This window comes from Paramormyrops kingsleyae, chromosome 22 (assembly GCF_048594095.1).
Source record: "Paramormyrops kingsleyae isolate MSU_618 chromosome 22, PKINGS_0.4, whole genome shotgun sequence".
Lineage (NCBI taxonomy): Eukaryota > Metazoa > Chordata > Actinopteri > Osteoglossiformes > Mormyridae > Paramormyrops > Paramormyrops kingsleyae.
Genome location: NC_132818.1, coordinates 973 through 22,457, shown reverse-complemented (window position 1 = coordinate 22,457; position 21,485 = coordinate 973). Strand labels below are relative to the sequence as shown.

General features: G+C 42.5%; 1 protein-coding gene across 2 annotated transcripts; it reads left to right on the top strand.

Annotated features, from left to right (window-relative positions):
- The first annotated feature begins 265 nt into the window (after window positions 1–265).
- LOC140581634 (uncharacterized) lies at window positions 266–20,971 on the top strand. 2 transcript variants are annotated; one of them, XM_072704959.1, is made up of 10 exons: window positions 266–362; window positions 960–1,757; window positions 3,402–4,199; window positions 5,844–6,641; window positions 8,286–9,071; window positions 10,722–11,519; window positions 13,164–13,949; window positions 15,600–16,397; window positions 18,042–18,827; window positions 20,478–20,971. In XM_072704959.1, the coding sequence occupies exons 1-2, from the start codon at window positions 275–277 to the stop codon at window positions 1,733–1,735; spliced, it is 864 nt and encodes a 287-aa protein (XP_072561060.1). In that variant the 5' UTR covers window positions 266–274; the 3' UTR covers window positions 1,736–1,757; window positions 3,402–4,199; window positions 5,844–6,641; window positions 8,286–9,071; window positions 10,722–11,519; window positions 13,164–13,949; window positions 15,600–16,397; window positions 18,042–18,827; window positions 20,478–20,971. The 2 variants fall into 2 exon arrangements, with proteins under 2 accessions (XP_072561060.1, XP_072561061.1); XM_072704960.1 differs by lacking the exon at window positions 960–1,757 and having other exon boundaries at window positions 284–362.
- The last annotated feature ends 514 nt before the right edge of the window (window positions 20,972–21,485 follow it).

The window sequence follows — 21,485 nt, the reverse complement described above, 5'->3', positions numbered from 1 at the left end:
CGCCGCCATGCTTCGTCTTACTTGTGAAGGTTATGCTTGCATTGAACTTGCTTTGTAGACAGTAAGATCCTGCCGGCATTAATTCTGCACTGTGTGGTAATTTTGAGAAATTGCGCACGGTTCTTATCCCGTCAGAATCGGTATAACTAACGCCATGCGAATGTGTCTTAGCGCAGAGTTTAGAATATTTACGGTTTCCGGTCAATGAAGGCAGTTTGAAATAAAACAAAAACGTTTAAACTTTCTGGATGCGCAAACTCTCGCTCTTGGCAAGATGGTGCAGATAGTCGAGATAAAGGACTGTTATTCGATGAGAATTCGAATCCATCACTCCTTAAACATGGAGAACATGGATCCAGAAGGTATTAATGATTATAATGATTAAATGATAATAAAGTTGTAGCTCCTGGTATGTGACAAACGAAATGAACGGCCAAGTCTGCATTGGCCTAATGCTTGTTAGTTTTGAGGTAAAGCTGATAAGTAACACATTTGGTTTTCGAGGTAAAATAACCGACCGGTTGAATAATTCAACTTTTATCTACAGAAATGAATGTATTTAGAACTGCAAACGGATACATCGGAAGCGGAGTTTTAAAATGAGAAAATGTAACGATGTGATAGGAAATGCCGTTCGTTATACTCCCCTTCTGTCTCCCATTCTTGCTCATCTTGTTTAAATAATAAGAAAATGAAAAGCAAGATCACTGTTAGTGACAAAAGTGCAGGACTAAATGTGTTTAATTTAATATTTATTCATTTGGATATGTGTGAGAGTAAGCGTATGCATGGATGTTGTCTTCTGGTTTAGCTTTCTTAGCTTTATCGGTAATTCACATTATTTCATTTATCTGACAATCTGAAGCCCATGGACTCATTTTAAACGGATTTTGTAGTAGAGTATTTATCCAGTTATTGTCATGTTCTTATATATCTCTCTGTGTTCCATTTTGTCCCAGTTCATGAGTTTTTGGAGGACAAGTTCATCTCCATTCTGGTCGTGAACTTCGAGAGGAGCCCACTGACCATGGAGAACTTGCAGTCTCTGGCCCTCAGTGTCCCTTCATTTTATTGGCGGCTCACTGGGGAGGAGCTGGATCCCAGCCTATTGCACGTAGCACCTGCACGACTGCAAGTGGTACATCATGGTACAGAGACTGGTGTCCAGCATGGGGATGGAGAATCACCAGCTGAGGAGGATGACCATTACGGACAGGAGCTGCCATCATCCAGCTTTATAAGGGAGGCTTCCCCTGCAGCTCCAGCATCCACGACTGAGGATGCTAATGGGCTTCCTGAGGCTCTCCCCTTGGCCTGGGGTGAGGATGAGCCCTCATCTCCATCCTTATCTGTGCCTTCTGACACTCAACCTGGAAGTCAGATTGAGCCAGAACATGCTGAGCCCTCCAGCTCCACCTTCTGGATCCCTGTGGGCCCTAACAGCACGTGGCAGCAGCTTGAGATCGAAGGCCGCAACTACCTGCGGAAGCTGGATGAGCTCAGCATCTCCGATGGACTCTGGAGCATTACGGACTACGGTGATGATCACACCGTGGTCATGTCCGTGCATGTCTCCGTGCATGTGAGCAGTTCTCTGCGAACATGGGGCGTGAGGCAGGAGGAGAGGCCTCCTCAGAGGCCCGCTGGCACCAGACAGAGGAAGCGCAAGGCCGAGCCCGACGACACCAGCGGCTCAAGTTCTCCTCCACCGCACAAGAGGCCCATGCGCTTCTGACTTGATTCCATGTTTTTACGCTGTAAGTTACATTTTTATTTCAACATAATTAGAAGATCCCGCAGGAAAATATTAGTCAGTTACTTAATAAATGACCAAAAAGTAGTTGAATAGGACAGCTGGCCAACGTGTCTGTGTGCTTCCACTGACTGGCACCCTGACATATAATGATTTTTAACAACGAGGGGGAAAAATTCATACAGTAAATTAGTTAACAATTATTAGTAATCACCTATAGTTCTCATTTATCATAATGTAAAATTGAAAAACCTTTTCTGACTATTAATCTGCACAATTTAATAATTTAATTAATAGTACCTAATTTGTTTATCATTTTCTGCAATCACTGTGCGTTTAAGCAAGTTTTAAAACTAGCTGTGAAATTGTTGATGCTGTTGTTGATCTGAATGTTGCTGACAGAGCCTTAGGATACGTCTCTATACACATGAGTGAGGGGATGGATGCACTATTCTATGGAGGCCTCTAAAGAGAAAAAAATTATCCCAATTTTATATTGAGAGGGATGGTTAATTCCTTTTTAATGCAGACAACGTTAAAAGTCCCTGTTCTGCCGTTGATCTTTTGCATGCATGCTATCATGTATTAGTTTACTCTGTATTTTGATCACATGTCAAACTAAAGAATTTTTGGTCGTATTTTTGTTCCTAATTTTGAAGTAATTGTAAAATAAAAATGTTGTTCTTTTCCGCCGCCATGCTTCGTCTTACTTGTGAAGGTTATACTTGCATTGAACTTGCTTTGTAGACAGTAAGATCCTGCCGGCATTAATTCTCCACTGTGTGGTAATTTTGAGAAATTGCGCACGTTTCTTATCCCGTCAGAATCGGTAAAACTAACGCCATGCGAATGTGTCTTAGCGCAGAGTTTAAAATATTTACGGTTTCCGGTCAATGAAGGCAGTTTGAAATAAAACAAAAACGGTTAAACTTTCTGGATGCGCAAACTCTCGCTCTTGGCAAAATGGTGCAGATAGTTGAGATAAAGGACTGTTACTCGATGAGATTTCGAATCCATCACTCCTTAAACGTGGAGAACATGGATCCAGAAGGTATTAATGATTATAGTGATTAAATGATAATAAAGTTGTAGCTCCCGGTATGTGACGGACGAAATGAACGGCCAAGTCTGCATTGGCCTAATGCTTGTTAGTTTTGAGGTAAAGCTGATAAGTAACACCTTTGGTTTTCGAGGTAAAATAACCGACCTGTTGAATAATTCAACTTTAATCTACAGAAACAAATGTATTTTGAACTGCAAACGGATACATTGGAAGCAGAGTTTTAAAATGAGAAAATGTAACGATGTGATAGGAAATGCCGTTCGTTATACTCCCCTTCTGTCTCCCATTCTTGCTCATCTTGTTTAAATAATAAGAAAATGAAAAGCAAGATCACTGTTAGTGACAAAAGTGCAGGACTAAATGTGTTTCATTTAATATTTATTCATTTGGATATGTGTGAGAGTAAGCGTATGCATGGATGTTGTCTTCTGGTTTAGCTTTCTTAGCTTTATCGGTAATTCACATTATTTCATTTATCTGACAATCTGAAGCCCATGGACTCATTTTAAACTGATTTTGTAGTAGAGTATTTATCCAGTTATTGTCATGTTCTTATATATCTCTCTGTGTTCCATTTTGTCCCAGTTCATGAGTTTGTGGAGGACAAGTTCATCTCCATTCTGGTCGTGAACTTCGAGAGGAGCCCACTGACCATGGAGAACTTGCAGTCTCTGGCCCTCAGTGTCCCTTCATTTTATTGGCGGCTCACTGGGGAGGAGTTGGATCCCAGCCTATTGCACGTAGCACCTGCACGACTGCAAGTGGTACATCATGGTACAGAGACTGGTGTACAGCATGGGGATGGAGAATCACCAGCTGGGGAGGATGACCATTACGGACAGGAGCTGCCATCATCCAGCTCTATAAGGGAGGCTTCCCCTGCAGCTCCAGCATCCACGACTGAGGATGCTAATGGGCTTCCTGAGGCTCTCCCCTTGGCCTGGGGTGAAGATGAGCCCTCATCTCCATCCTTATCTGTGCCTTCTGACACTCAACCTGGAAGTCAGATTGAGCCAGAACATGCTGAGCCCTCCAGCTCCACCTTCTGGATCCCTGTGGGCCCTAACAGCACGTGGCAGCAGCTTGAGATCGAAGGCCGCAACTACCTGCGGAAGCTGGATGAGCTCAGCATCTCCGATGGACTCTGGAGCATTACGGACTACGGTGATGATCACACCGTGGTCATGTCCGTGCATGTCTCCGTGCATGTGAGCAGTTCTCTGCGAACATGGGGCGTGAGGCAGGAGGAGAGGCCTCCTCAGAGGCCCGCTGGCACCAGACAGAGGAAGCGCAAGGCCGAGCCCGACGACACCAGCGGCTCAAGTTCTCCTCCACCGCACAAGAGGCCCATGCGCTTCTGACTTGATTCCATGTTTTTACGCTGTAAGTTACATTTTTATTTCAACATAATTAGAAGATCCCGCAGGAAAATATTAGTCAGTTACTTAATAAATGACCAAAAAGTAGTTGAATAGGACAGCTGGCCAACGTGTCTGTGTGCTTCCACTGACTGGCACCCTGACATATAATGATTTTTAACAACGAGGGGGAAAAATTCATACAGTAAATTAGTTAACAATAATTAGTAATCACCTATAGTTCTCATTTATCATAATGTAAAATTGAAAAACCTTTTCTGACTATTAATCTGCACAATTTAATAATTTAATTAATAGTACCTAATTTGTTTATCATTTTCTGCAATCACTGTGCGTTTAAGCAAGTTTTAAAACTAGCTGTGAAATTGTTGATGTTGTTGTTGATCTGAATGTTGCTGACAGAGCCTTAGGATACGTCTCTATACACATGAGTGAGGGGATGGATGCACTATTCTATGGAGGCCTCTGAAGAGAAAAAAATTATCCCAATTTTATATTGAGAGGGATGGTTAATTCCTTTTTAATGCAGACAACGTTAAAAGTCCCTGTTCTGCCGTTGATCTTTTGCATGCATGCTATCATGTATTAGTTTACTCTGTATTTTGATCACATGTCAAACTAAAGAATTTTTGGTCGTATTTTTGTTCCTAATTTTGAAGCAATTGTAAAATAAAAATGTTGTTCTTTTCCGCCGCCATGCTTCGTCTTACTTGTGAAGGTTATGCTTGCATTGAACTTGCTTTGTAGACAGTAAGATCCTGCCGGCATTAATTCTCCACTGTGTGGTAATTTTGAGAAATTGCGCACGTTTCTTATCCCGTCAGAATCGGTAAAACTAACGCCATGCGAATGTGTCTTAGCGCAGAGTTTAAAATATTTACGGTTTCCGGTCAATGAAGGCAGTTTGAAATAAAACAAAAACGGTTAAACTTTCTGGATGCGCAAACTCTCGCTCTTGGCAAAACGGTGCAGATAGTTGAGATAAAGGACTGTTACTCGATGAGATTTCGAATCCATCACTCCTTAAACGTGGAGAACATGGATCCAGAAGGTATTAATGATTATAGTGATTAAATGATAATAAAGTTGTAGCTCCCGGTATGTGACGGACGAAATGAACGGCCAAGTCTGCATTGGCCTAATGCTTGTTAGTTTTGAGGTAAAGCTGATAAGTAACACCTTTGGTTTTCGAGGTAAAATAACCGACCTGTTGAATAATTCAACTTTTATCTACAGAAACAAATGTATTTTGAACTGCAAACGGATACATTGGAAGCAGAGTTTTAAAATGAGAAAATGTAACGATGTGATAGGAAATGCCGTTCGTTATACTCCCCTTCTGTCTCCCATTCTTGCTCATCTTGTTTAAATAATAAGAAAATGAAAAGCAAGATCACTGTTAGTGACAAAAGTGCAGGACTAAATGTGTTTCATTTAATATTTATTCATTTGGATATGTGTGAGAGTAAGCGTATGCATGGATGTTGTCTTCTGGTTTAGCTTTCTTAGCTTTATCGGTAATTCACATTATTTCATTTATCTGACAATCTGAAGCCCATGGACTCATTTTAAACTGATTTTGTAGTAGAGTATTTATCCAGTTATTGTCATGTTCTTATATATCTCTCTGTGTTCCATTTTGTCCCAGTTCATGAGTTTGTGGAGGACAAGTTCATCTCCATTCTGGTCGTGAACTTCGAGAGGAGCCCACTGACCATGGAGAACTTGCAGTCTCTGGCCCTCAGTGTCCCTTCATTTTATTGGCGGCTCACTGGGGAGGAGTTGGATCCCAGCCTATTGCACGTAGCAACTGCACGGCTGCAAGTGGTACATCATGGTACAGAGACTGGTGTCCAGCATGGGGATGGAGAATCACCAGCTGAGGAGGATGACCATTACGGACAGGAGCTGCCATCACCCAGCTCTAGAAGGGAGGCTTCCCCTGCAGCTCCAGCATCCACGACTGAGGATGCTAATGGGCTTCCTGAGGCTCTCCCCTTGGCCTGGGGTGAAGATGAGCCCTCATCTCCATCCTTATCTGTGGCTTCTGACACTCAACCTGGAAGTCAGATTGAGCCAGAACATGCTGAGCCCTCCAGCTCCACCTTCTGGATCCCTGTGGGCCCTAACAGCACGTGGCAGCAGCTTGAGATCGAAGGCCGCAACTACCTGCGGAAGCTGGATGAGCTCAGCATCCCCGAGGGACTCTGGGGCATTACGGACTACGGCGATGACCACACCGTGGTCATGTCCGTGCATGTCCCCGTGCATGTGAGCAGTTCTCTGCGAACATGGGGCATGAGGCAGGAGGAGAGGCCTCCTCAGAGGCCCGCTGGCACCAGTCAGAGGAAGCGCAAGGCCGAGCCCGACGACACCAGCGGCTCAAGTTCTCCTCCACCGCACAAGAGGCCCATGCGCTTCTGACTGGATTCCATGTTTTTACGCTGTAAGTTACATTTTTATTTCAACATAATTAGAAGATCCCGCAGGAAAATATTAGTCAGTTACTTAATAAATGACCAAAAAGTAGTTGAATAGGAAAGCTGGCCAACGTGTCTGTGTGCTTCCACTGACTGGCACCCTGACATATAATGATTTTTAACAACGAGGGGGAAAAATTCATACAGTAAATTAGTTAACAATAATTAGTAATCACCTATAGTTCTCATTTATCATAATGTAAAATTGAAAAACCTTTTCTGACTATTAATCTGCACAATTTAATAATTTAATTAATATTACCTAATTTGTTTATCATTTTCTGCAATCACTGTGCGTTTAAGCAAGTTTTAAAACTAGCTGTGAAATTGTTGATGCTGTTGTTGATCTGAATGTTGCTGACAGAGCCTTAGGATACGTCTCTATACACATGAGTGAGGGGATGGATGCACTATTCTATGGAGGCCTCTGAAGAGAAAAAAATTATCCCAATTTTATATTGAGAGGGATGGTTAATTCCTTTTTAATGCAGACAACGTTAAAAGTCCCTGTTCTGCCGTTGATCTTTTGCATGCATGCTATCATGTATTAGTTTACTCTGTATTTTGATCACATGTCAAACTAAAGAATTTTTGGTCGTATTTTTGTTCCTAATTTTGAAGCAATTGTAAAATAAAAATGTTGTTCTTTTCCGCCGCCATGCTTCGTCTTACTTGTGAAGGTTATGCTTGCATTGAACTTGCTTTGTAGACAGTAAGATCCTGCCGGCATTAATTCTCCACTGTGTGGTAATTTTGAGAAATTGCGCACGTTTCTTATCCCGTCAGAATCGGTAAAACTAACGCCATGCGAATGTGTCTTAGCGCAGAGTTTAAAATATTTACGGTTTCCGGTCAATGAAGGCAGTTTGAAATAAAACAAAAACGGTTAAACTTTCTGGATGCGCAAACTCTCGCTCTTGGCAAAACGGTGCAGATAGTTGAGATAAAGGACTGTTACTCGATGAGATTTCGAATCCATCACTCCTTAAACGTGGAGAACATGGATCCAGAAGGTATTAATGATTATAGTGATTAAATGATAATAAAGTTGTAGCTCCCGGTATGTGACAGACGAAATGAACGGCCAAGTCTGCATTGGCCTAATGCTTGTTAGTTTTGAGGTAAAGCTGATAAGTAACACCTTTGGTTTTCGAGGTAAAATAACCGACCTGTTGAATAATTCAACTTTAATCTACAGAAACAAATGTATTTTGAACTGCAAACGGATACATTGGAAGCAGAGTTTTAAAATGAGAAAATGTAACGATGTGATAGGAAATGCCGCTCGTTATACTCCCCTTCTGTCTCCCATTCTTGCTCATCTTGTTTAAATAATAAGAAAATGAAAAGCAAGATCACTGTTAGTGACAAAAGTGCAGGACTAAATGTGTTTCATTTAATATTTATTCATTTGGATATGTGTGAGAGTAAGCGTATGTATGGATGTTGTCTTCCGGTTTAGCTTTCTTAGCTTTATCGGTAATTCACATTATTTCATTTATCTGACAATCTGAAGCCCATGGACTCATTTTAAACTGATTTTGTAGTAGAGTATTTATCCAGTTATTGTCATGTTCTTATATATCTCTCTGTGTTCCATTTTGTCCCAGTTCATGAGTTTGTGGAGGACAAGTTCATCTCCATTCTGGTCGTGAACTTCGAGAGGAGCCCACTGACCATGGAGAACTTGCAGTCTCTGGCCCTCAGTGTCCCTTCATTTTATTGGCGGCTCACTGGGGAGGAGTTGGATCCCAGCCTATTGCACGTAGCAACTGCACGGCTGCAAGTGGTACATCATGGTACAGAGACTGGTGTCCAGCATGGGGATGGAGAATCACCAGCTGAGGAGGATGACCATTACGGACAGGAGCTGCCATCACCCAGCTCTAGAAGGGAGGCTTCCCCTGCAGCTCCAGCATCCACGACTGAGGATGCTAATGGGCTTCCTGAGGCTCTCCCCTTGGCCTGGGGTGAAGATGAGCCCTCATCTCCATCCTTATCTGTGGCTTCTGACACTCAACCTGGAAGTCAGATTGAGCCAGAACATGCTGAGCCCTCCAGCTCCACCTTCTGGATCCCTGTGGGCCCTAACAGCACGTGGCAGCAGCTTGAGATCGAAGGCCGCAACTACCTGCGGAAGCTGGATGAGCTCAGCATCCCCGAGGGACTCTGGGGCATTACGGACTACGGTGATGACCACACCGTGCTCATGTCCGTGCATGTGAGCAGTTCTCTGCGAACATGGGGCGTGAGGCAGGAGGAGAGGCCTCCTCAGAGGCCCGCTGGCACCAGTCAGAGGAAGCGCAAGGCCGAGCCCGACGACACCAGCGGCTCAAGTTCTTCTCCACCGCACAAGAGGCCCATGCGCTTCTGACTGGATTCCATGTTTTTACGCTGTAAGTTACATTTTTATTTCAACATAATTAGAAGATCCCGCAGGAAAATATTAGTCAGTTACTTAATAAATGACCAAAAAGTAGTTGAATAGGACAGCTGGCCAACGTGTCTGTGTGCTTCCACTGACTGGCACCCTGACATATAATGATTTTTAACAACGAGGGGGGAAAATTAATACAGTAAATTAGTTAACAATAATTAGTAATCACGTATAGTTCTCATTTATCATAATGTAAAATTCAATAACCTTTTCTGTCTATTAATCTGCACAATTTAATAATTTAATTAATATTACCTAATTTGTTTATCATTTTCTGCAATCACTGTGCGTTTAAGCAAGTTTTAAAACTAGCTGTGAAATTGTTGATGCTGTTGTTGATCTGAATGTTGCTGACAGAGCCTTAGGATACGTCTCTACCTGTATACACATGAGTGAGGGGATGGATGCACTATTCTATGGAGGCCTCTGAAGAGAAAAAAATTATCCCAATTTTATATTGAGAGGGATGGTTAATTCCTTTTTAATGCAGACAACGTTAAAAGTCCCTGTTCTGCCGTTGATCTTTTGCATGCATGCTATCATGTATTAGTTTACTCTGTATTTTGATCACATGTCAAACTAAAGAATTTTTGGTCGTATTTTTGTTCCTAATTTTGAAGTAATTGTAAAATAAAAATGTTGTTCTTTTCCGCCGCCATGCTTCGTCTTACTTGTGAAGGTTATACTTGCATTGAACTTGCTTTGTAGACAGTAAGATCCTGCCGGCATTAATTCTCCACTGTGTGGTAATTTTGAGAAATTGCGCACGTTTCTTATCCCGTCAGAATCGGTAAAACTAACGCCATGCGAATGTGTCTTAGCGCAGAGTTTAAAATATTTACGGTTTCCGGTCAATGAAGGCAGTTTGAAATAAAACAAAAACGGTTAAACTTTCTGGATGCGCAAACTCTCGCTCTTGGCAAAATGGTGCAGATAGTTGAGATAAAGGACTGTTACTCGATGAGATTTCGAATCCATCACTCCTTAAACGTGGAGAACATGGATCCAGAAGGTATTAATGATTATAGTGATTAAATGATAATAAAGTTGTAGCTCCCGGTATGTGACATACGAAATGAACGGCCAAGTCTGCATTGGCCTAATGCTTGTTAGTTTTGAGGTAAAGCTGATAAGTAACACCTTTGGTTTTCGAGGTAAAATAACCGACCTGTTGAATAATTCAACTTTTATCTACAGAAACAAATGTATTTTGAACTGCAAACGGATACATTGGAAGCAGAGTTTTAAAATGAGAAAATGTAACGATGTGATAGGAAATGCCGTTCGTTATACTCCCCTTCTGTCTCCCATTCTTGCTCATCTTGTTTAAATAATAAGAAAATGAAAAGCAAGATCACTGTTAGTGACAAAAGTGCAGGACTAAATGTGTTTCATTTAATATTTATTCATTTGGATATGTGTGAGAGTAAGCGTATGCATGGATGTTGTCTTCTGGTTTAGCTTTCTTAGCTTTATCGGTAATTCACATTATTTCATTTATCTGACAATCTGAAGCCCATGGACTCATTTTAAACTGATTTTGTAGTAGAGTATTTATCCAGTTATTGTCATGTTCTTATATATCTCTCTGTGTTCCATTTTGTCCCAGTTCATGAGTTTGTGGAGGACAAGTTCATCTCCATTCTGGTCGTGAACTTCGAGAGGAGCCCACTGACCATGGAGAACTTGCAGTCTCTGGCCCTCAGTGTCCCTTCATTTTATTGGCGGCTCACTGGGGAGGAGTTGGATCCCAGCCTATTGCACGTAGCAACTGCACGGCTGCAAGTGGTACATCATGGTACAGAGACTGGTGTCCAGCATGGGGATGGAGAATCACCAGCTGAGGAGGATGACCATTACGGACAGGAGCTGCCATCACCCAGCTCTAGAAGGGAGGCTTCCCCTGCAGCTCCAGCATCCACGACTGAGGATGCTAATGGGCTTCCTGAGGCTCTCCCCTTGGCCTGGGGTGAAGATGAGCCCTCATCTCCATCCTTATCTGTGGCTTCTGACACTCAACCTGGAAGTCAGATTGAGCCAGAACATGCTGAGCCCTCCAGCTCCACCTTCTGGATCCCTGTGGGCCCTAACAGCACGTGGCAGCAGCTTGAGATCGAAGGCCGCAACTACCTGCGGAAGCTGGATGAGCTCAGCATCCCCGAGGGACTCTGGGGCATTACGGACTACGGTGATGACCACACCGTGCTCATGTCCGTGCATGTCTCCGTGCATGTGAGCAGTTCTCTGCGAACATGGGGCGTGAGGCAGGAGGAGAGGCCTCCTCAGAGGCCCGCTGGCACCAGACAGAGGAAGCGCAAGGCCGAGCCCGACGACACCAGCGGCTCAAGTTCTCCTCCACCGCACAAGAGGCCCATGCGCTTCTGACTGGATTCCATGTTTTTACGCTGTAAGTTACATTTTTATTTCAACATAATTAGAAGATCCCGCAGGAAAATATTAGTCAGTTACTTAATAAATGACCAAAAAGTAGTTGAATAGGACAGCTGGCCAACGTGTCTGTGTGCTTCCACTGACTGGCACCCTGACATATAATGATTTTTAACAACGAGGGGGAGAAATTCATACAGTAAATTAGTTAACAATAATTAGTAATCACGTATAGTTCTCATTTATCATAATGTAAAATTCAATAACCTTTTCTGTCTATTAATCTGCACAATTTAATAATTTAATTAATATTACCTAATTTGTTTATCATTTTCTGCAATCACTGTGCGTTTAAGCAAGTTTTAAAACTAGCTGTGAAATTGTTGATGCTGTTGTTGATCTGAATGTTGCTGACAGAGCCTTAGGATACGTCTCTATACACATGAGTGAGGGGATGGATGCACTATTCTATGGAGGCCTCTGAAGAGAAAAAAATTATCCCAATTTTATATTGAGAGGGATGGTTAATTCCTTTTTAATGCAGACAACGTTAAAAGTCCCTGTTCTGCCGTTGATCTTTTGCATGCATGCTATCATGTATTAGTTTACTCTGTATTTTGATCACATGTCAAACTAAAGAATTTTTGGTCGTATTTTTGTTCCTAATTTTGAAGCAATTGTAAAATAAAAATGTTGTTCTTTTCCGCCGCCATGCTTCGTCTTACTTGTGAAGGTTATGCTTGCATTGAACTTGCTTTGTAGACAGTAAGATCCTGCCGGCATTAATTCTCCACTGTGTGGTAATTTTGAGAAATTGCGCACGTTTCTTATCCCGTCAGAATCGGTAAAACTAACGCCATGCGAATGTGTCTTAGCGCAGAGTTTAAAATATTTACGGTTTCCGGTCAATGAAGGCAGTTTGAAATAAAACAAAAACGGTTAAACTTTCTGGATGCGCAAACTCTCGCTCTTGGCAAAACGGTGCAGATAGTTGAGATAAAGGACTGTTACTCGATGAGATTTCGAATCCATCACTCCTTAAACGTGGAGAACATGGATCCAGAAGGTATTAATGATTATAGTGATTAAATGATAATAAAGTTGTAGCTCCCGGTATGTGACAGACGAAATGAACGGCCAAGTCTGCATTGGCCTAATGCTTGTTAGTTTTGAGGTAAAGCTGATAAGTAACACCTTTGGTTTTCGAGGTAAAATAACCGACCTGTTGAATAATTCAACTTTAATCTACAGAAACAAATGTATTTTGAACTGCAAACGGATACATTGGAAGCAGAGTTTTAAAATGAGAAAATGTAACGATGTGATAGGAAATGCCGCTCGTTATACTCCCCTTCTGTCTCCCATTCTTGCTCATCTTGTTTAAATAATAAGAAAATGAAAAGCAAGATCACTGTTAGTGACAAAAGTGCAGGACTAAATGTGTTTCATTTAATATTTATTCATTTGGATATGTGTGAGAGTAAGCGTATGTATGGATGTTGTCTTCCGGTTTAGCTTTCTTAGCTTTATCGGTAATTCACATTATTTCATTTATCTGACAATCTGAAGCCCATGGACTCATTTTAAACTGATTTTGTAGTAGAGTATTTATCCAGTTATTGTCATGTTCTTATATATCTCTCTGTGTTCCATTTTGTCCCAGTTCATGAGTTTGTGGAGGACAAGTTCATCTCCATTCTGGTCGTGAACTTCGAGAGGAGCCCACTGACCATGGAGAACTTGCAGTCTCTGGCCCTCAGTGTCCCTTCATTTTATTGGCGGCTCACTGGGGAGGAGTTGGATCCCAGCCTATTGCACGTAGCAACTGCACGGCTGCAAGTGGTACATCATGGTACAGAGACTGGTGTCCAGCATGGGGATGGAGAATCACCAGCTGAGGAGGATGACCATTACGGACAGGAGCTGCCATCACCCAGCTCTAGAAGGGAGGCTTCCCCTGCAGCTCCAGCATCCACGACTGAGGATGCTAATGGGCTTCCTGAGGCTCTCCCCTTGGCCTGGGGTGAAGATGAGCCCTCATCTCCATCCTTATCTGTGGCTTCTGACACTCAACCTGGAAGTCAGATTGAGCCAGAACATGCTGAGCCCTCCAGCTCCACCTTCTGGATCCCTGTGGGCCCTAACAGCACGTGGCAGCAGCTTGAGATCGAAGGCCGCAACTACCTGCGGAAGCTGGATGAGCTCAGCATCCCCGAGGGACTCTGGGGCATTACGGACTACGGTGATGACCACACCGTGCTCATGTCCGTGCATGTGAGCAGTTCTCTGCGAACATGGGGCGTGAGGCAGGAGGAGAGGCCTCCTCAGAGGCCCGCTGGCACCAGTCAGAGGAAGCGCAAGGCCGAGCCCGACGACACCAGCGGCTCAAGTTCTTCTCCACCGCACAAGAGGCCCATGCGCTTCTGACTGGATTCCATGTTTTTACGCTGTAAGTTACATTTTTATTTCAACATAATTAGAAGATCCCGCAGGAAAATATTAGTCAGTTACTTAATAAATGACCAAAAAGTAGTTGAATAGGACAGCTGGCCAACGTGTCTGTGTGCTTCCACTGACTGGCACCCTGACATATAATGATTTTTAACAACGAGGGGGGAAAATTAATACAGTAAATTAGTTAACAATAATTAGTAATCACGTATAGTTCTCATTTATCATAATGTAAAATTCAATAACCTTTTCTGTCTATTAATCTGCACAATTTAATAATTTAATTAATATTACCTAATTTGTTTATCATTTTCTGCAATCACTGTGCGTTTAAGCAAGTTTTAAAACTAGCTGTGAAATTGTTGATGCTGTTGTTGATCTGAATGTTGCTGACAGAGCCTTAGGATACGTCTCTACCTGTATACACATGAGTGAGGGGATGGATGCACTATTCTATGGAGGCCTCTGAAGAGAAAAAAATTATCCCAATTTTATATTGAGAGGGATGGTTAATTCCTTTTTAATGCAGACAACGTTAAAAGTCCCTGTTCTGCCGTTGATCTTTTGCATGCATGCTATCATGTATTAGTTTACTCTGTATTTTGATCACATGTCAAACTAAAGAATTTTTGGTCGTATTTTTGTTCCTAATTTTGAAGTAATTGTAAAATAAAAATGTTGTTCTTTTCCGCCGCCATGCTTCGTCTTACTTGTGAAGGTTATACTTGCATTGAACTTGCTTTGTAGACAGTAAGATCCTGCCGGCATTAATTCTCCACTGTGTGGTAATTTTGAGAAATTGCGCACGTTTCTTATCCCGTCAGAATCGGTAAAACTAACGCCATGCGAATGTGTCTTAGCGCAGAGTTTAAAATATTTACGGTTTCCGGTCAATGAAGGCAGTTTGAAATAAAACAAAAACGGTTAAACTTTCTGGATGCGCAAACTCTCGCTCTTGGCAAAATGGTGCAGATAGTTGAGATAAAGGACTGTTACTCGATGAGATTTCGAATCCATCACTCCTTAAACGTGGAGAACATGGATCCAGAAGGTATTAATGATTATAGTGATTAAATGATAATAAAGTTGTAGCTCCCGGTATGTGACATACGAAATGAACGGCCAAGTCTGCATTGGCCTAATGCTTGTTAGTTTTGAGGTAAAGCTGATAAGTAACACCTTTGGTTTTCGAGGTAAAATAACCGACCTGTTGAATAATTCAACTTTTATCTACAGAAACAAATGTATTTTGAACTGCAAACGGATACATTGGAAGCAGAGTTTTAAAATGAGAAAATGTAACGATGTGATAGGAAATGCCGTTCGTTATACTCCCCTTCTGTCTCCCATTCTTGCTCATCTTGTTTAAATAATAAGAAAATGAAAAGCAAGATCACTGTTAGTGACAAAAGTGCAGGACTAAATGTGTTTCATTTAATATTTATTCATTTGGATATGTGTGAGAGTAAGCGTATGCATGGATGTTGTCTTCTGGTTTAGCTTTCTTAGCTTTATCGGTAATTCACATTATTTCATTTATCTGACAATCTGAAGCCCATGGACTCATTTTAAACTGATTTTGTAGTAGAGTATTTATCCAGTTATTGTCATGTTCTTATATATCTCTCTGTGTTCCATTTTGTCCCAGTTCATGAGTTTGTGGAGGACAAGTTCATCTCCATTCTGGTCGTGAACTTCGAGAGGAGCCCACTGACCATGGAGAACTTGCAGTCTCTGGCCCTCAGTGTCCCTTCATTTTATTGGCGGCTCACTGGGGAGGAGTTGGATCCCAGCCTATTGCACGTAGCAACTGCACGGCTGCAAGTGGTACATCATGGTACAGAGACTGGTGTCCAGCATGGGGATGGAGAATCACCAGCTGAGGAGGATGACCATTACGGACAGGAGCTGCCATCACCCAGCTCTAGAAGGGAGGCTTCCCCTGCAGCTCCAGCATCCACGACTGAGGATGCTAATGGGCTTCCTGAGGCTCTCCCCTTGGCCTGGGGTGAAGATGAGCCCTCATCTCCATCCTTATCTGTGGCTTCTGACACTCAACCTGGAAGTCAGATTGAGCCAGAACATGCTGAGCCCTCCAGCTCCACCTTCTGGATCCCTGTGGGCCCTAACAGCACGTGGCAGCAGCTTGAGATCGAAGGCCGCAACTACCTGCGGAAGCTGGATGAGCTCAGCATCCCCGAGGGACTCTGGGGCATTACGGACTACGGTGATGACCACACCGTGCTCATGTCCGTGCATGTCTCCGTGCATGTGAGCAGTTCTCTGCGAACATGGGGCGTGAGGCAGGAGGAGAGGCCTCCTCAGAGGCCCGCTGGCACCAGACAGAGGAAGCGCAAGGCCGAGCCCGACGACACCAGCGGCTCAAGTTCTCCTCCACCGCACAAGAGGCCCATGCGCTTCTGACTGGATTCCATGTTTTTACGCTGTAAGTTACATTTTTATTTCAACATAATTAGAAGATCCCGCAGGAAAATATTAGTCAGTTACTTAATAAATGACCAAAAAGTAGTTGAATAGGACAGCTGGCCAACGTGTCTGTGTGCTTCCACTGACTGGCACCCTGACATATAATGATTTTTAACAACGAGGGGGAGAAATTCATACAGTAAATTAGTTAACAATAATTAGTAATCACGTATAGTTCTCATTTATCATAATGTAAAATTCAATAACCTTTTCTGTCTATTAATCTGCACAATTTAATAATTTAATTAATATTACCTAATTTGTTTATCATTTTCTGCAATCACTGTGCGTTTAAGCAAGTTTTAAAACTAGCTGTGAAATTGTTGATGCTGTTGTTGATCTGAATGTTGCTGACAGAGCCTTAGGATACGTCTCTATACACATGAGTGAGGGGATGGATGCACTATTCTATGGAGGCCTCTGAAGAGAAAAAAATTATCCCAATTTTATATTGAGAGGGATGGTTAATTCCTTTTTAATGCAGACAACGTTAAAAGTCCCTGTTCTGCCGTTGATCTTTTGCATGCATGCTATCATGTATTAGTTTACTCTGTATTTTGATCACATGTCAAACTAAAGAATTTTTGGTCGTATTTTTGTTCCTAATTTTGAAGCAATTGTAAAATAAAAATGTTGTTCTTTTCCGCCGCCATGCTTCGTCTTACTTGTGAAGGTTATGCTTGCATTGAACTTGCTTTGTAGACAGTAAGATCCTGCCGGCATTAATTCTCCACTGTGTGGTAATTTTGAGAAATTGCGCACGTTTCTTATCCCGTCAGAATCGGTAAAACTAACGCCATGCGAATGTGTCTTAGCGCAGAGTTTAAAATATTTACGGTTTCCGGTCAATGAAGGCAGTTTGAAATAAAACAAAAACGGTTAAACTTTCTGGATGCGCAAACTCTCGCTCTTGGCAAAACGGTGCAGATAGTTGAGATAAAGGACTGTTACTCGATGAGATTTCGAATCCATCACTCCTTAAACGTGGAGAACATGGATCCAGAAGGTATTAATGATTATAGTGATTAAATGATAATAAAGTTGTAGCTCCCGGTATGTGACAGACGAAATGAACGGCCAAGTCTGCATTGGCCTAATGCTTGTTAGTTTTGAGGTAAAGCTGATAAGTAACACCTTTGGTTTTCGAGGTAAAATAACCGACCTGTTGAATAATTCAACTTTAATCTACAGAAACAAATGTATTTTGAACTGCAAACGGATACATTGGAAGCAGAGTTTTAAAATGAGAAAATGTAACGATGTGATAGGAAATGCCGCTCGTTATACTCCCCTTCTGTCTCCCATTCTTGCTCATCTTGTTTAAATAATAAGAAAATGAAAAGCAAGATCACTGTTAGTGACAAAAGTGCAGGACTAAATGTGTTTCATTTAATATTTATTCATTTGGATATGTGTGAGAGTAAGCGTATGTATGGATGTTGTCTTCCGGTTTAGCTTTCTTAGCTTTATCGGTAATTCACATTATTTCATTTATCTGACAATCTGAAGCCCATGGACTCATTTTAAACTGATTTTGTAGTAGAGTATTTATCCAGTTATTGTCATGTTCTTATATATCTCTCTGTGTTCCATTTTGTCCCAGTTCATGAGTTTGTGGAGGACAAGTTCATCTCCATTCTGGTCGTGAACTTCGAGAGGAGCCCACTGACCATGGAGAACTTGCAGTCTCTGGCCCTCAGTGTCCCTTCATTTTATTGGCGGCTCACTGGGGAGGAGTTGGATCCCAGCCTATTGCACGTAGCAACTGCACGGCTGCAAGTGGTACATCATGGTACAGAGACTGGTGTCCAGCATGGGGATGGAGAATCACCAGCTGAGGAGGATGACCATTACGGACAGGAGCTGCCATCACCCAGCTCTAGAAGGGAGGCTTCCCCTGCAGCTCCAGCATCCACGACTGAGGATGCTAATGGGCTTCCTGAGGCTCTCCCCTTGGCCTGGGGTGAAGATGAGCCCTCATCTCCATCCTTATCTGTGGCTTCTGACACTCAACCTGGAAGTCAGATTGAGCCAGAACATGCTGAGCCCTCCAGCTCCACCTTCTGGATCCCTGTGGGCCCTAACAGCACGTGGCAGCAGCTTGAGATCGAAGGCCGCAACTACCTGCGGAAGCTGGATGAGCTCAGCATCCCCGAGGGACTCTGGGGCATTACGGACTACGGTGATGACCACACCGTGCTCATGTCCGTGCATGTGAGCAGTTCTCTGCGAACATGGGGCGTGAGGCAGGAGGAGAGGCCTCCTCAGAGGCCCGCTGGCACCAGTCAGAGGAAGCGCAAGGCCGAGCCCGACGACACCAGCGGCTCAAGTTCTTCTCCACCGCACAAGAGGCCCATGCGCTTCTGACTGGATTCCATGTTTTTACGCTGTAAGTTACATTTTTATTTCAACATAATTAGAAGATCCCGCAGGAAAATATTAGTCAGTTACTTAATAAATGACCAAAAAGTAGTTGAATAGGACAGCTGGCCAACGTGTCTGTGTGCTTCCACTGACTGGCACCCTGACATATAATGATTTTTAACAACGAGGGGGGAAAATTAATACAGTAAATTAGTTAACAATAATTAGTAATCACGTATAGTTCTCATTTATCATAATGTAAAATTCAATAACCTTTTCTGTCTATTAATCTGCACAATTTAATAATTTAATTAATATTACCTAATTTGTTTATCATTTTCTGCAATCACTGTGCGTTTAAGCAAGTTTTAAAACTAGCTGTGAAATTGTTGATGCTGTTGTTGATCTGAATGTTGCTGACAGAGCCTTAGGATACGTCTCTACCTGTATACACATGAGTGAGGGGATGGATGCACTATTCTATGGAGGCCTCTGAAGAGAAAAAAATTATCCCAATTTTATATTGAGAGGGATGGTTAATTCCTTTTTAATGCAGACAACGTTAAAAGTCCCTGTTCTGCCGTTGATCTTTTGCATGCATGCTATCATGTATTAGTTTACTCTGTATTTTGATCACATGTCAAACTAAAGAATTTTTGGTCGTATTTTTGTTCCTAATTTTGAAGTAATTGTAAAATAAAAATGTTGTTCTTTTCCGCCGCCATGCTTCGTCTTACTTGTGAAGGTTATACTTGCATTGAACTTGCTTTGTAGACAGTAAGATCCTGCCGGCATTAATTCTCCACTGTGTGGTAATTTTGAGAAATTGCGCACGTTTCTTATCCCGTCAGAATCGGTAAAACTAACGCCATGCGAATGTGTCTTAGCGCAGAGTTTAAAATATTTACGGTTTCCGGTCAATGAAGGCAGTTTGAAATAAAACAAAAACGGTTAAACTTTCTGGATGCGCAAACTCTCGCTCTTGGCAAAATGGTGCAGATAGTTGAGATAAAGGACTGTTACTCGATGAGATTTCGAATCCATCACTCCTTAAACGTGGAGAACATGGATCCAGAAGGTATTAATGATTATAGTGATTAAATGATAATAAAGTTGTAGCTCCCGGTATGTGACATACGAAATGAACGGCCAAGTCTGCATTGGCCTAATGCTTGTTAGTTTTGAGGTAAAGCTGATAAGTAACACCTTTGGTTTTCGAGGTAAAATAACCGACCTGTTGAATAATTCAACTTTTATCTACAGAAACAAATGTATTTTGAACTGCAAACGGATACATTGGAAGCAGAGTTTTAAAATGAGAAAATGTAACGATGTGATAGGAAATGCCGTTCGTTATACTCCCCTTCTGTCTCCCATTCTTGCTCATCTTGTTTAAATAATAAGAAAATGAAAAGCAAGATCACTGTTAGTGACAAAAGTGCAGGACTAAATGTGTTTCATTTAATATTTATTCATTTGGATATGTGTGAGAGTAAGCGTATGCATGGATGTTGTCTTCTGGTTTAGCTTTCTTAGCTTTATCGGTAATTCACATTATTTCATTTATCTGACAATCTGAAGCCCATGGACTCATTTTAAACTGATTTTGTAGTAGAGTATTTATCCAGTTATTGTCATGTTCTTATATATCTCTCTGTGTTCCATTTTGTCCCAGTTCATGAGTTTGTGGAGGACAAGTTCATCTCCATTCTGGTCGTGAACTTCGAGAGGAGCCCACTGACCATGGAGAACTTGCAGTCTCTGGCCCTCAGTGTCCCTTCATTTTATTGGCGGCTCACTGGGGAGGAGTTGGATCCCAGCCTATTGCACGTAGCAACTGCACGGCTGCAAGTGGTACATCATGGTACAGAGACTGGTGTCCAGCATGGGGATGGAGAATCACCAGCTGAGGAGGATGACCATTACGGACAGGAGCTGCCATCACCCAGCTCTAGAAGGGAGGCTTCCCCTGCAGCTCCAGCATCCACGACTGAGGATGCTAATGGGCTTCCTGAGGCTCTCCCCTTGGCCTGGGGTGAAGATGAGCCCTCATCTCCATCCTTATCTGTGGCTTCTGACACTCAACCTGGAAGTCAGATTGAGCCAGAACATGCTGAGCCCTCCAGCTCCACCTTCTGGATCCCTGTGGGCCCTAACAGCACGTGGCAGCAGCTAAGATCGATGGCCGCAACTACCTGCGGAAGCTGGATGAGCTCAGCATCCCGAAGGACTCTGGGTCCGTGCATGTCCCCGTGCATGTGAGCAGTTCTCTGCGAACATGGCGCATGAGGCAGGAGGAGAGGCCTCCTCAGAGGCCCGCTGGCACCAGTCAGAGGAAGCGCAAGGCCGAGCCCGACGACACCAGCGGCTCAAGTTCTCCTCCACCGCACAAGAGGCCCATGCGCTTCTGACTGGATTCCATGTTTTTACGCTGTAAGTTACATTTTTATTTCAACATAATTAGAAGATCCCGCAGGAAAATATTAGTCAGTTACTTAATAAATGACCAAAAAGTAGTTGAATAGGACAGCTGGCCAACGTGTCTGTGTGCTTCCACTGACTGGCACCCTGACATATAATGATTTTTAACAACGAGGGGGAAAAATTCATACAGTAAATTAGTTAACAATAATTAGTAATCAAGTATAGTTCTCATTTATCATAATGTAAAATTCAATAACCT

Bases quoted from the DNA above. Each gene is read 5' to 3' on its own strand.
- LOC140581634 (XM_072704959.1), top strand. From the start codon at position 275: ATGGTGCAGATAGTCGAGATAAAGGACTGTTATTCGATGAGAATTCGA. The intron at 363-959 runs GTATTAATGATT...ATTTTGTCCCAG, and splicing joins GGAGAACATGGATCCAGAAG to TTCATGAGTTTTTGGAGGAC.